This window comes from Equus asinus, chromosome 4 (assembly GCF_041296235.1).
Source record: "Equus asinus isolate D_3611 breed Donkey chromosome 4, EquAss-T2T_v2, whole genome shotgun sequence".
Classification (NCBI taxonomy): Eukaryota; Metazoa; Chordata; class Mammalia; order Perissodactyla; family Equidae; genus Equus; species Equus asinus.
The window spans coordinates 17,481,752-17,496,901 of NC_091793.1; the positions used below are offsets into that span (position 1 = coordinate 17,481,752).

The 15,150-nt window shown below is 64.8% G+C and overlaps 1 protein-coding gene across 10 annotated transcripts in view; it reads right to left on the reverse strand.

Annotated features, from left to right (window-relative positions):
- PRR5 (proline rich 5) overlaps positions 1 to 15,150 on the reverse strand; it is a 55,276-nt gene that overhangs the window by 20,761 nt on the left and 19,365 nt on the right. For 7 of the 10 annotated variants that reach the window (XR_011502540.1, XM_070506738.1, XM_044778091.2 and 4 more), the window contains one exon: positions 8,503 to 8,622. Coding sequence is in view for 8 of the 10 variants with exons in the window: in XM_070506738.1 (XP_070362839.1) it covers positions 8,503 to 8,612 (110 nt within the window). In the remaining 2 variants the exon portion in view is untranslated. Of the gene's footprint in view, positions 1 to 229; positions 468 to 8,502; positions 8,793 to 15,150 lie in introns of those variants that run through there. The other 3 variants (XM_014864431.3, XM_070506739.1, XM_070506744.1) reach the window with 3 other exon arrangements.

A 15,150-nucleotide genomic window follows, 5' to 3' on the forward strand; every position in this document is an offset into this window, starting at 1 on the left:
GCCCGGGAGTCAGCACCGGCCTCTCCGTTGGCCCTGGCCGCACCCGCGCTGGCTGCTCGTCTCCGGACCCAGGGTGCCTGATGACTGTGGGGCCTGGTGAGTCCAGGGGTGCACGCCCTCTGTTTTCTGCCTGAAGTGGGGTCAAGAGCGCGCCCGCCCAAGAGCCGGAAGGATGAAATCCGGGGCCACCCTGAGCCCGGGGTATGGTCACAGCCGGGGGCGTGCTCACCTGTTACAAGTCCCCTGTGGGCCCAGCCCCACGACGGTGTCACAGGAAGGCTGCTCTCCACTTACAGATTTGGCAAAGTGAAAGTCCGACAGGAAGTCTAACGGCCGCCAGGAAGCCAGCTGTCCCACAGCAGCCACCACCCTGGAATCCCAACAGCTGGAAACCCACGCCTGGCCCTGTGGGGCCGCTGCTGGGGGATGTCCTGGACACAGTGCCGGGGGCTCAGCCCCATCAGCCCTGCCTGCTGGAGGAGTCAGTGGAGGGGCATTCTTGACCACTGGAGGCCCAGCCACTCCCGAGGCTCAGAGGGTCCTTGCCAAGGTCTCCTGGGGGCCCAGGCCTCCATGAGGCAGAGGGGACAGCATGGGCAAAGGCCCCGGGGCAGGAGGAAGCCAGTGTGGTGGAGCCCAGGGGCCTTCATTGGAGGCCACAGCAGCCCCTGGCACAGTCCTCCTATGCTCGTGGGTTGCTTTTCCGGCCTCCCCGTGTCCTTTCTCCTCTTCCATTAAACCTCCCAGAGGAACCCCCCAAACTCGGGTCCCCCTGCCCAGAGGTGAACCTACGCCAAGTAACTTGGAATGGCAAAGCCAGCTCTCTGGACGACGTCGTCTCCGAGGCCCTCAGGGGGTCCGGTGCATTGTGGCCATTGTACCTCCCTCCCGCCTCTGGGCCTTCATCCTTGCTGTTCCCTCTCCTGGAGGCCTGCCCTTCACCATCCTGGGAGCCCTGTCCCAGCCGCTCACACCTGTCGGGGAGGCTCTGATGCCCTGCCCCCTGCGTCATTTTGGTGGGGCTGGTCTCTCTGGTTTACCTGTTAGCCCCCACTCCGCCCACGCCCAGCCTTGCCCTGGGGCTGCTCAGAGCACCCCATGCCACGGTTCTGAGTGTGAACTAAGTCTGATTCTCTCAGCCCACGCCCGAGAGCAGCGCCCAGCCGGGGTCACCCTGGAGCTCCAGCCACACTCCCCACCCCGCCTGACTCCTGCCCTGTGCACCCTGCCCCAGGCTGGTCCAGGGGCGGGCCTGGGTGTGACCCCTGCTCTGGGCTTCCTGGCTGTGGGCCTCGGCCCGGGGACCCGACCCCCTGTCCCTGGGCTGCCCACTCACACGACGGGATTCATCATCACAGCTCCTACAAGAGACACTGCAGGGGTGCAGACCGTGGCCGGGGGTCGTGTCTGCTGTGGGGTCGGTCGGCAGGGACTCCTGCGGGACGTGCTCCCCAGAAGCCTGCACCACAGCTCAACCACCTGCTGTCTGCGGTTTTCTCCATCTCTTCCTTCCAACCACTGCACGAGGCGGGGACGGTTCCACCCCAGGTCGCAGAAGGAAACACTGAGGCTCAGAGAAGCCAAGGGACTGCCCAGAGTCACACAGCTTCATACCCGGCAGGGCGAGAACAGAGCCCTGGGCCCCAGCCTCCCACCCCCAGGCGGCTGCTCAGAAACGAGCCCTCCTTGCCCCCCACCCAAACCCGGGATGGGGGGGACAGGCAAGGCCCCACTCCTTCCCGTTTCCTCCAGTGGTGCAGGCTGAGGTCCCACGTTCTTTCCAAAGTCCAAGCTGGGTAAACAAGAAAGCCCCGCCGTGCGCCACCGGGGGAGAGAGGAAGGGTGGGGAGAGCGAGAGCTCCTCGTGTAACTTCTCATCCCCCCAAAATAGAAGTGAAACCCCAGCCGTGCCAGCCCATGGCCTCCCAGACCAGAGACAGGCAGGCCCAGCTGGGGGCACTGACTAAGGGTCCCGTGGAAACTGCAGGTGGCCTCCGGGGTGCGGCAGGGGGAGGCCCGAGTGGAAGCTGACCTGTCCCCCTCCCCTCACCGGGCAGTCCCTCACGGGAGCCTGTCCCTCTCGCCCTGCAGGAGGACCGGAGGGCGCGGCCGAGTCCCAGCATCGCTCACCTGAGCACTGGGCGGGCACGGGGAGAGGGGAGCCCTGCAGGGGGGGCTCCGGGGCGCCCGGGACAGGGTCGAGACCTGCGGCCACAGGGGCTGATGGGGACAGGATGGCAGGAGTGGGGGGGGGCCCTGTGCTCAGGCTGGGAGGGGAAGGGCTGACTGTGGGGCTCCTGGGGGCACCTGCCTATGGCCACCCTGGGGCCAGGTGGGGCTAGCAGCAGGTGGGCCCCCGCGGGCAGGTCCCTGGCCACCACCACCTCTCTCAGTGTTACCCACCTGTCCATCCAGGAAGCCCCAGCAGAGGGTGGGTGGGGGCCACCCAGAGCCTGGCCTCTGGCAGGTCAGCCAATGCAGGGGACCCCCGGAGAGGCTAAGGCCTGGGCAAGTCCTTTCTCAGGCTCCGCTCTGGACCTGGCCTCAGAGGACAGAGCGGGGCAGGCCTCTGCCAGGTGCTCTCCTCGCGCTGCCTGTTTGGTGCCCCTAGAAGGCCACTGGGACCCCCAGTGCACTGGCACTTCCTTGGGGCCCTCCCACTGGTGTGGAGGCCCAGCTCATCTCAGGACCCGGCTCCTGGCCAGTGGCCCGAGGGGAGGGATGGACGAGTGGGTGCAAGAGGCGCAGGGGTGCTGGGCTCCACAGGGTCCCCATGGGCCCCCTCAGGCTCCTAATGCCACTGGCTGCCACCTGGGCTCCCGGTGCCTGCCTCAGCTCCCACCCCACCTCAGACAGCCCAGACCTCAGTCCTCGCTCTGCCCCGTCCATCCAAGAGTGACCAGAGCCCCACTGTCCTCATCTGGACCCCAGGGGGTCACACCTGGCCCCAAGGGATGAAGTGAGGGGACCGCCTGCCTCTGTGCCGGCCGCCCCAGGAGTAGCATCCACTGGCCTCCTCTTCATGCCCAGGGGACAGGCCCAACGAGGCGGGTGACTCGGAGCCCAATCCTGCCCCCCATGGGGCCCCCGTCAGACGCTCTGGGCAGTGGGGGTGAGAACACCATGCAGGCCTGTGGGCAGGTGGCCTGCTCCTCAGCAGACAGGCGTCACTCTCACCCTCGTTTCAGTCCTCCTGGCTTAATTTCTCCCCCACCCCCCCGGGGTCCTGACTGAGCAGGAGGGGCCTTATGCGCTCCCCTCCTCACGGGGCACCAGGCGAGGGCCTGGGGCTCTCCTCCAGAGGCTCACCTGCCCAGGCGGGCAGGCACCTGATGCGGCTCAGACCCGCCTGTCCCGACTGGCTGTGGAGGGGACAGTGGAGGCCCACATCCTCCCACGGGGCCCGGGCTTCACCTCCCCCACCCCGGCAGCTGCGAGGCCAGGTTCTGGACGCCGTGGATGGGGAGGCACCTGCAGCGGGTCCTGAGCCCAGGCTGGCAGGCGGGGAAGGGGCGGCCCAGGGCACCCGGCGGGCAGCGAGGGAAGCCGGCGTCTTATGTCTTGCGGCTGCTGTAACAAAGACCACGACTCGGCGGCTCAAACAGGCCAGAGCTCCTTCCTCACGGCTCTGAAGGCTGGGGGTCCTCAGGCAGGTGTCGGGGGTCTGCTTCTCCCGGGGGTTCCAGGGGAGAGTCCGCTCCCTGGCCTCTTCCAGCTTCGAGCGGCACCCACGGTCCTCGGCCTGGGCTCTTCCTGCCATTCCCAAAGCCGGCAGTGCAGCACCTTCAGCCTCCCCGCTTCCACCCTCACCCCTCCTGACGCCCGGGCCTCCCCCTCACAAACCCGGTGACGACCCTCCCGTCCCGGGAGCCGTAACTTCATCACAGCCGGTTCCCATGTGAGGGGCCACCTGCACAGGTTCCAGGGACTCGGGCTGTGGGCGTCTTCGGGGGCCCCCACTCTGCGGACCACACCATACTGTCTCATGGGGAGGGGGCGGTGGTGGGGGAGCCGAGCACAGGTCCTACCAGCCTCCAACCCCCACTCCCGGCTCATCGATCATTCCAGAGGCTTTGGTCAACCTTCTCTGGCCCCTCAGAGACCCCCCAGGAGGTGGTGGCAGAAGCACAGGCATTGGAGTCAGACCTGGGCGGTCCCTGCACCACTCTGAGCCTCAGTGTCCACATCTGCACCATGGGGGTGATGAGTGCCCCTCGCAGGTGCTGCAGGGACAAAGGGCACCTCCACACCCAGGCTTGGACGGGGCCTGGTGTGGGCCCGGGCGGGTGTGCACCGCCGTCTGAGGGTTGTGTCGCTCCCGGCCGCTGGGCACTGCTGGCAGATGCGGGGGCAGAGCACTCCGGGGGCTGGGCCAGCGGCCCCGGCCAGGACTGGGGAGGGGGGTGCGCTGCAGCCTCCAAGCTCTTACACCGACACACCCCTCCCTGGCTGCAGCGGGACACAAACTCACGTGTCCCCAGGCAGTGGCTTCAAGTCAGACCCGGGTTCGGACTCCAGACCCCGATGGTAGCTGGAGATCCTGATCAAGTCCCTCAACCTCTCTGGCTTCAGTTTCCCTATCTGTAACCTGAGAAGTGTCGCATGCACGGTGCAGACGCACACTCTAACCTGCTCGCGGCCTCTGCTCTCACTTCTAGAAGGTGGTGGGGGGTGGGCTCCGGGCTCTCCAAACCCCACGCGTTCGGGCAGGTCCAGGCCCATGACGGTTAACACCCTCCAGCACAAACGCAGTGATAGGGGACCTGTGCTGGGGTCTGGGGAGCTCCCTCCCACCCCTCGGGTGGCCCCTCAGCTCAAGGATGTGACCTGCCTGGAGCCGGAGGCCCCACACACGCATGGGGTCCAGACCCAGCGAGGCGCTAACTGGGGCTTTCTCAGGGGGACGCAGGGACAGAGAGGCACAGGACGTGCCAAGCCTGGGTCCTTGAGGAAGGAGGGGATAAGGGACTCCGGCGGGAGCGGCAGGTAAGCCTTCTAAGGCCCCTGCCCCCTGCAGCCCAGCGTGCTCCACAGGGACGCGGCTGCCTCTGGGGCCTGGCCCTCGGCGCTCGGCTCGCACTGGGGGCCAGCACTCGAGTGTGGCCCGCTTTCTCTCCTCCCAGCGCTAAACACGACCTGCAAGGACCACGCTGGTGTACTGAGTCCCGGTTTCCTTCCTGACACCCTCTGCCGACCCTCAGCTCCAGGACGCTGTTCCCGGCTCGCTTGATGTCCCAGGCCCAGCCGAGTGCCGGTGGGTGAGTGAGGAGTGAATGAATGAAGGAATGAACGGCTGAGGGAGTGCATCGATTCCACTCCACGAGAGCAAGCTACGCTTTTCTGGCCCATGTCCAGATGAGGAAACAGAGGCACACGGGATTTAGAGGATGTGCCCAGGGTCACCTTAGCGGGTCACTCTAGTGTCCCCCGGAAATTCATGTCCACCTGAAACCTCAGCTTTTCTCTGGAAACAGGGTCTTTGCAGATGGAACTAGTTAAGCATCTGGCGGTGAAGTCACCCTGGATTTTGGGTGGCCCTACATCCCATGATTGGCGCCTTTATAAGAGAAAGGGGAGAGAGGTCTGGACATAGAGAGGACACATGGAGAGGGAGGCAGAGACGGGAGTGATGCAGCCACAAGCCAAGGGGCCTCCAGGAGCTGGAAGAGGCAGGAAGGACCCTCCCCCGGAGCCTCCGGAGGGAGCATGGCCCCACTGACACCTTGATTTTGGACTTCTGGCCTCCAGAACTGTGAGAGAATACATTTCTCTTGTTTTAAGCCAAGTGTGTGGCAATTTGTTAGGGCGGCGCTAGGAAACTACTGTGGGCACCTGGATGAAAGGCCTACATCTCAGACTCAAAACGAGGAGTCCACACTCAGCCAGGCGGGCCCCGCAGACTGTCTGACCCCAAGGCTGCCGTCCTGGGGGCCCAGCAGAGAGCACTGCAAGGATGGGGGGTGGGCAGGCGGGCAGGAGGCAGTTCCAGCTCAGGGACCTGGCAGGGCAAGGCACCTCGCCCCTCCCTGGCTCAGGCCCGTCTGCCCGGGGAGGAGAGAGCAGGGCCCTGGCTCTGCATGTCCTACGTGGGCAGGTCTCCTGGTACTCTGTGTCCCCTTGCTACCTCTAAAGGCAGAGGGCTAGTGACATCTCCTTCCCCGGGCTATGACAGTAGCCAAGGGAGCCAAGGGACAGGAAGGGGCCTGGCACATAGTAGGAGTGGCAGGTGGGAGGTACCGTGGGTCACGAAGGGGCCCAGCACATAGGAGGAGTGGCAGGCAGGAGCGGCCACAGCTCACGAAGGGGCCTGGCACACAGTAGGAGTGGCAGGTGGGAGCTGCCATGGGCCACGAAGGGGCCCGCACATAGTAGGAGTGGCAGGTGGGAGCGACTGTGGTTCCACAGGCCCGGCACATAGTAGGAGCAGTAGGTGGGAACAGCTGTGGCTCATGAAGGGGCCTAGCAGGTAGTAAGAGAGGCAGGCGGGAGCTGCCATGGGTCACAAAGGGGCCCGGCACACAGTAGAAGAGGCAGGCGGGAGGTACTGTGGGCCACGAAGGGGCCAGCACATAGGAGTGGCAGGTGGGAGGGACTGTGGGTCCACAGGCCTGGCACATAGCAGGAGGGGCAGGCAGGTGGGAGCTGCCGTGGGTCACAAAGGGGCCCGGCACACAGTAGGAGTGGCAGGCGGGAGCAGCCGTGGTCCTCAGTGGGGAGGCCTGTAGGGACAGCCATGGGAGGGGTGTGTTCCTCTGCACCCGGCCAGGCCAGGCCGAGGCCCAGAACAGCGCTGCCGTCCCCAAGTTCCTTTCAGTGAAAAGTAGTGGGGGACTCGGGTGGCTTCCCCCTCCACATGCCCCATGAGCTCTGAAGACTCAGAGCTGGCCCCAAGATGCCCCCTCCTCCACCTGGGGAGCCGCGGCAGGACCGACCACAGCAAGAGACCTCAGCAGGGGTGGGGGGGGGGGGGCTCACAAAGCTGCTGTTGCTGAAAGTTCAGGAACCAGCAGCCTCTCGAGGAGCCCCCCAAGCCCCCTCCCTAGAGGCCCAGCCAACACGAGTTTGGGCTTGAGTTACAGAGCCCCTAACAGCTGCCCCGCACTGTGCTGAGGGCTCTTAACACACATCTTCGCATTCGACCCCTGCCACAGCCCTGTGAGCTGGGCACTCTTATTAGCCCCTCTTATGGATAAAGGAATTGAAGACCAGAGAAGTTAAGTGACTTGCTTAAGGCCACACAGCAGGGAAGAGGCAGAGCTGGGATTTGAACTAAGTCTGTCTGGCTCCTTCCACTAAACCACGGCAGAGGAAGGAGGAGGAACACTGCTTCTATCTCAATTCTCCGAGGAGAATAAGACTCAAGAGAGAGTGCAGTCAGGAGTCAATGAGATCCCCAACAGAGTCCCCCCCTCACTGTCCCCACATTAGTCCTGCAAGGAGGAATGTGCATGCCCACCGACCCATAGGGAAACTGAAGCAGACACGTGACAGCCCTGAAGCAGTCTGCAACTTGGAAGGGGACAGAAGACAAGGATGTGGATGACCGTGTCCCGCCCGGTGCACAGGAGGGTCTCAAGCTGGCAGCCCCGTGTCCACCGGGATGCTCATGAAGCGACCGATTAACGGAATGAGTGTCCATGTTGACAGCCCGGTTCCTGGTGGCCAGGACCACAGCTGGTGGAGCAGCTGGCAAGAGTCCACTGCCAGGTGTGTGTGGGGGTGGGGGGCAGCATGCGCAGCCCCCTGACCAGCCTGCCTCTCTCTCTTCCCCTCCCCTCCCACTCTCCTTTTGGTGGATATATCTGTTTTCTGAAAGGGCTCATGAGCAGACATGCTGGGGAATCCCACTAAATCAACCGTCTCTTTTCCGGATCCCAGCCCTGCTCTTCAAACAAAGCTGGGGGCGGGGGCCCTTCCCACGCCCCTGCTTGTCTGGGAACGGCCCCCGGGGGGAGGGTCGTGTAAGGAATGCCCGGCAGCTGCCGCACCCCCGCCGACAGCTGGGAGGACAGGGGGCCGCTCAAGGGGAAACCACCCGCCCACCGCCGACCAAAGGGACCTTAACGGCGAGACAGGAAGCGCAGCGGCACCCCGGCCCCCGACTGCGCCCGCGAGGCTCGCTTGCTCATCCGCGAAATGGGAAGACTTCCTGCCCTCTGTACCTCCCAGGTTGCCAAGAGCGCCGGAGCGGAGACGGGGGAAGACCCCCGGGGCGGGGGGCGCGCGGGCTCCAGCCCACCCCGCACCCCCGCCGGGCGCTCTGGGACCAGCGCCGGGGCCGCCGCCCCGTCCCTCTGTTCCAGGAACACGTTGCACCAAACTTCCCTCCCGGGCCGCACAACTCTGGCGGAGCAAGTTCTTCGCAAACTGTGAAGTGCCGCGCTGCCCAGGGCACTGTTCCTACCTGGGGGCCGGCCCCCGCCCGCGGACCGGCTCGAGAGCTCCCCTCCCCCGGCTCTGGGGCCCCGGGCCCGCGGGCGGCCCGCGAGGGCGCGGCCTTACCTGTTCCAGGTGGCGTTGGCGCAGGCCCGGCGCTGCTGCGTGCCCCGCTCGTCCGCGGCGGCGGCGGCCGGCTCTCTCTTGCCCAGGTCACTGAGGCTGGGCGAACTCATGAACTTCAACCTGCGGAGAGTCCTCATGGTGACCCGGAGGCCCGCGCCGCGCCCACGCGCGCCCGGCGCCGCGCCCTACGCCACGCCGTGCCGCGGGCCCCTGCCGGCGCCGCGCCTCTACGAGGAAACTTGGGCGAGAGCAGGAAGCCAAGCGGCCCTGCGGGGTCCCGCCCCGGGCCCGCGCCTCCGCCCCGGGCCCCGCGCCGGCCGCCCCGCCGGGTTAATCATTGCTCCGAGCGGCCGCAGCGTGGAGCGCCAGGAGCGCGGCCGGCGCAATCGGAGGCCGGGGGCGGGGCCCGGGGCGGCCCCGGGGGCGGAGCGGGGGCGGGGCTGGCGGGCCGAGGCGGGGCCTGGGGGGGCGGGCCCACGAGCTGGGGGCGGGGCCAGTGCCGCCTCCGCGACCCACAGTCCACTCTGCGGAGGACGCGCTCCGCCCCCTCCGCTCTTCCGGGGGCCACGCGTGCCCACAGGACACCAACGCGCACGGCACGCACAACCCAACCCCGAGCGCCCGCCCCGCGCCGGCCGCTGCGGCCACACTCGCACGATGCTGGGCTTCGTGCCCGCTGCCAGGCTCCCCGCTCCTCAACGCCCCACCCACAGCCCCCCTCCTCGCCATCCCTCCCCACGGAGGCTGCACCCACACGGATCCCTCCAGACCGCGCCACGTGGACACAGACTCCTCCGTGGTTCTCATGAAGACTGAATGGAGGCCTTCAGCCTCGGCGCCTCGGGCCAGGACCCACCCCACCCCGTCCAGCCTGGCCTGGCTGCCCTGACCGCCCTCCTCTGACTTGGAGGAGCTGCCAGATTTTGGGGGGGGGAGGGCGAGAATCAGGAGTGGCCTCCCAGGGTAGAGCCCAGCCAGGTCTCTGGGACGGAGAACGGAGAAAGCGAACGGGCCCCCTGAGGCCCTGTGGCTGGGGAGAGGGACCCCAGTGAAGGGAGGGCACGGCCTTGGAGCTGCTGCACACAGCGCTTCTCCATGCCTGACCTCAGGCCAGTCTCCCTCAGGGAGGTAGGAATTCTTCCTCCCATTTTCCACTTGAGTAAACTGAGGCTCAGAGAGTTGAACAGATTGCCCAACATCATCCAATCAACAAACGCAAAGCTAGGCCTAACCAACCAGCCTCCAGTTTCGGGGATTCCCACAGGGCTGGTCTGCCCCTCACCCCTGCCCCCTGCCCCCTCCACCTCCATCAGACAGGGCAAGATTGCCTTGCTGCCCTGTCTCACCTCCTGGGCCTCTCCTGAAGCAACGACCGGGCAGAGCAAGGTCAGGTGTCCCCAGATCCCCGGCCCCATATCCTCCCATAAATGCTTCCCCTGAGTCAGTGGGGGAAGGAGCGGGCTGACCCTGAATCTCAGCCTGGGAAGGGTGCTCAGAGACCCCCCAATGCTGTGCAGAAGAGAGAGCTGAGGCCCAGAGCCCATGGGGTCCCCGGGTTCCCTATACCAGGGTGTGTGCACCTTACACTCCCCTCAATGGCAGAACCGAAGCACATGTCCCCCGGGAAAGGGTCCCATCCCACGGGATGAGGGTGGGCCCCAGCTGCCCACTGGCTGACTCAGTCAGAGGCAGTGTAGGTCAACATTCTCATCCCCACGAGAGACAGGAATCTGCGACTCAGCGTGTAGGAGGCAGTGGGGGCTGGCTCAGCCCCCGGGCCGGGCTCTTTCTGCTGAATGACCCGGCTGGGATGGTGTGCCAAGGCCAGGCCGACCAGTAATGAGCTGCTTTTGTGGCTCCAGGAGCCAGGAGAGCCCCAAATAAGGTGTACAAGAGCCTTGCGAGGAGACACCGTCCAGGTCAGATCAACCGGCGTTTCCCGAGCACCGCTCTGCGCCAGACACTCCCCTCGTCCTGGGAGGCAGAGTCAGGACGGACAAACTCCGTGACTCTGAACTCAAAACCCAGGGAGGGGAGACCTTCGACTCCCAGAGGCCGCCATCCCCAAGGCTGAGACCCGCATGGCCTGACAGGTCTCCCCTCCCTCGCTGGCACCCTGTCAAGCCCACGGTGGTTTCTCTGTCTTTAGAAACATCTCTGGACCCTGTCTGTTCCCTCCACCTCTACGGTCACCTCTCCAGGCCGGGACAACGGACACCTCCAAACTACTCTCCGCCAGGCCACACAGGTCACCAGACAAGCCCTCTTCCACGTGGTGGCCGGAGCGATCCCTGGCACACCCACGTGCTCCCCTGCTTGGAGCTTGTGGCTTCCCTCTGCCCTGAGGATGGAGTCCAGAGCCTGCAGTCCTCGGAGAGGCCCTCTCTGTCCCTCCCCTTGCTCCCCCAGCCCCCAGAATGTCTTTCAGCCATGGCCATCTCCCCCTTTGCTGACCGCCTTCACTCTGGGTTAGGCTCAGGAATTGCTCTCTGGCCATTTGGTGACCTTTCCCATCCTGTGCCGTAAGCCAGGAGGGCGGGGACCATAGTAACGGCCTCACTGCCGCTTCCCGTGCCCAGCACACGCGGGCCCGCGGTGAACATTTGGTTGAATGGATGGATAAGCGTCTGTCTCACAGTAGGGAACAGACTGAATTAGACCGTATCGGTGCAAACGCTTTAAAAAAGGTGCCACAGCGGAGAGACGGAGACGGAAGCATGGGAACTGCCACTGGTGTAATGCAGCAGAGCAGAGCCCTCGGGACCGGCCGGCACCCTGGGGGGATGGGGCGAAAGATGGTTTCCCACGGGCAGCAGGCTCTCTGGGGCGAGGGCGGCTCCGTTTGCTGAGCACACTCGGTGGGAAGAGCCTGGGCTGGCAGGGCCCGGCTGGAGGCGGGAGGGAGGCTGGACAGCTCTGGATAAGAAATCGAGGGAAAACGGGAGGTGCGTGGTAAGAGCAGCCCAAGGCGGGAGGCAGGAGGAGGGGAGGAGAGGAGGGGCTGGGAGGGGGACTGGGTGGAAAGGGGGCTGCGGATGCAGCGGGGGTCTGGGAGAGGTGGCCAGCAAGAAATTCCAGAGGCGGGAATGGCCAAGGGACTTAAAAGCCCCATAGTCAGTGTTAAGGAATGAGCTGTCACCGCCCCCTGACCCCAGCCGCAGACCTTAGTAAGATCCGTCCACACCCACGGCCCAGCGCTGGGTGCAGTGCAGACTCGGAGGCGAAGATGCTGCCTTTGTGTTCGGGCTGGCGGCAGGCAGAGGGGGATGGGGATGGGGGCTTGAAGCCCAGGGGAGCAGCCAGCCCCCCGAGGCCAGCGTCTGAGGCAGAGGTCAGGAGGAGACAAAGCCATCATAATCCCCCAGGGCCGGGGGCAACTGACGGCCTAGGGCCAGGTCCAGCCCTGTGTCTGCCCCGCACAGCCTGCAGTGTGGGGGAAAGCCTGCATGTAGCCAAGGTTTTACAATGGAGAGATTGACAGAGAAATCCTGATTTCTGGCTTCCTGGGAAGCATCAGATGACGGGCCTCCCGGGTCTGAGGCCCCACGTGATGGCTCTGGGCTCTCGCTGAGCTGCCGCCCCCGCAGGCAGGCACGAGGGCTCCAGGTGCCCACCGGGCCCTCCATTCACTTATGGCGCCTTCCAGACCCGTGGGGGTGGGGGATTGAGCGACTGTACTGGAGGGGGTGGCCCAGGGCAGGGCGCGTCTGTGCCTGGGACTCAGGGAAGGGAAATGCCCTCTGTCAAAGGGAACGGAGACCAGGGGGACCCATTCATGGGTCCCCAAAGCTGCCAGAGGGACCTCACTCTGAGACCCGCGCCTGGCCTGATGGTGTCAACCTTTCCTCTCCCACGACCCAAACTTCATTCCACACCTCCCCCGGCCAGCAGGGTGTCAGCAGCTGGTACAGGACCCTGGTCCCCAGGGGGGACCCTGCTATCCCCAGGGCTTGTCCTTCTGATGGAAGAGGGAGCTGTTGGCTTGGCAACCGGAAGTGGGGTTCACCCAGCCCTGCTGCCAAGCAGGTGACCTCTACGGCCTCAGTGTGCCCATCTGGAACACGGATAAGGTCCAGGGTTGGGGGGCGCTGGCCTTCTCCCCCACCAGCAGCCATGGGTGAGTTTGAGGGGCAGGGGAAATGAGACCCCCCTAAAGTCCTTTAAAGGCTCTGTGCTCGCTGTAGACGCGGCCAGAGATGGTGACCCAGGAGTCTTTGATCCCTGAGGTTTGACTGCGCGAGGCGCTGGCCCCCAGGTTTCGTCTTCACGGCACAGCACTGAGTCCTGCAATAACCTTCAGGCTGGGCCTGGCCTGCTGGGAACCGGGAATCAGGGTCTTTGAGGGCAGGGCCTGAGGATTGCTATCGAGCATCTCAGGGGAGCTCGTGGTGCCCTGAGCTCTGCAAACCGAGCACGGCTCAGCCCCTCACCCCAGAGACAGACAGCCTGACCCCAGGGACAGAGGGGCCTGCAGGACGTCAGGGCCGCACTGGACCCCAGGACTCGGGGCTTCCACCGGGACGTGTTCACCAGCTCCATGTCACCAGCCTGTACGGCGGGGGTGTCAGCCCACCCCTAAAGGAGCCAGGTGGGGAGGGGGCCCCGGGCCTGGGGAGCAACAGAGAGGCAGGACAGAGGGGCGGCCACTTCAGACATTCTGCCCCATCTAGTCCTCGCGAGGCTGCCAGGCAGGGGTTAGGGACAGAGAAACTGAGGCTCTGGGAGGCCGAGGCACCTGCCCGAAGTCAGAGTCAGCCAGCGGCAGGGCTGAAGATGGAGCCAGGTCAGCTGAGCGGGAGACACAGCGAGCGGCCAGCCCTGCCCTTCCCGCTGGCCCTGACCACAGCCCTGGCGCTCCCAGCTCTGGGGGGCACTTCTGCCCCCTGGTGGCGAGGCTCGGTGTTCCCCCAAAGCTAACTGGGAAAGTCCCCACTGCTGGCTGGGGAAGCTGCGGGTCAGTGGGCTCTGCCCCGGGGGGGTCCTGGACACCCAGGGAGGGGCTTAGCGATGTGCCAGGCATGGGGAGCCACGGGGGGAGTGCTGGGCCCCTCCCATCCCTTCTCCGGGATGAACAGGGATGGTGACACACCTGCCCCACGAGGGCACAGTTCACGAGGTCAGGAGGCGCAATGCCAAGGGCTTGGTAGCTGCTGGCTGTGATGTCCAGCAGCAGAAAGATTCCTGAGTCAGGGCTACCAGGTGAGCCCACATCCCCGTCAGTGACCCCAGCATTGATTGGGATGGGGCTGGTGACCTCCGAGGGCTTTGCAATGCACCGGTTCTCAGTGACCGTACCAAGGCTGGACCACTGGTCATCGTCCAAGGCTGGAAAGGTATGCGGCCCATCAGAAGCGAAACCTGTTGTGTTTCATAACCATGGGGGCCTCATGGAGGCTGGTACCATGCCTTGGGGGGGGGGGCACCAACACCAAATCCTCAAACTGCTCCAGAAGAAATGTCCCCTCCAGTGGCCTCAGAGCCAGCATCAACTATTATTATTCCCATTTCACAGATGGGAAGACTGAGGCAGAGTGGGGTTAAGCTGCTTGCTCAAGGGCTGTCAGCTAGAAAGGGCTGGGGCTGGGGTACTGCACTTCTGTGAGATAAAGCTCACCCCCGTGGGCTTCAGTACACACCACAGACACATTTATTGAGTACCTATTGTATGCAGGCACTGTTCTGGGGGTTGGGAACACAGCAGGAGACAAAAAAGACGGGGTTTCTCCATCTAGCACCTCCTAACACCGTCCTGTCCTCCTCGCCCTGGCACGGCCCGGAGGGGTGAAGACAGGCCATCTTCCCTTGAGTTTCCTCTCCAGCAACTGAGCCCACCCCACCCCACCCCCCGCCACTAGGACCCCATCAGGACCCTTCCCCACGCCGGTGGCCTCGGTCCTCTGCTCACAGGACGCCCTTCCTCTAGCTCTCGATCCCAGGTCTAGGGCACGTGAGGAGCTCCAATCAGCAGAGGTCCCTTGTCTTAGACACGATAACCCCGCAAATGCATCCACTTGAGGCCCTCTCCCAGCCTCTGCTTCCCATCCCTAAGTGAGGTCTGGGACAACCAGCTCCCAAGGCCCGCACCTCACACGTGTCGTATCACCCTGATTCTGGTCTAGACATAGGTGCCCCCTGGCACAGTGAGGGCATTGGCAGAGCAGGAACCTGGCATGGTGAGGGCATCGGCCGAGCACAGCCTGGCACGGCTGAGATGCCAGGCTTTCCGATCTCCCAAAGCCGGGGCTGCTGCTTCCTGCTCGGCCACCTCCCTGTCAAGCTCCGTGGCCTCCCTGGGCCTTTCTCGTCCTGGAGTGTCCCTCCCAGCATGAGCGTGAGCACCGAATGGGAGCAGAGGTCACGGCTGATGCTCACGGAGCACTTACTATAGGCTGATACAGTGCAGCATCCGCCCTTTCGTTTCCATAGCAACTCTACAAGGAGGCAGCTGTTCCCCTCATCCCAGTTTACAGGTGAGCCAGTCAGGGCCCTGAAAGGTTAGGGGACTGGCCCAAGGTCACACAGCCAAGCCAGGATGGAAACCCAGGCCACCTGGCTTCAGCCTTGGTGCACTCACAACCTCCTACGCTGATGAGGACGGCGCGTCTGCCAGGAATGCAGCACAGAGCAGCCTCTGAATAAACAGATGCT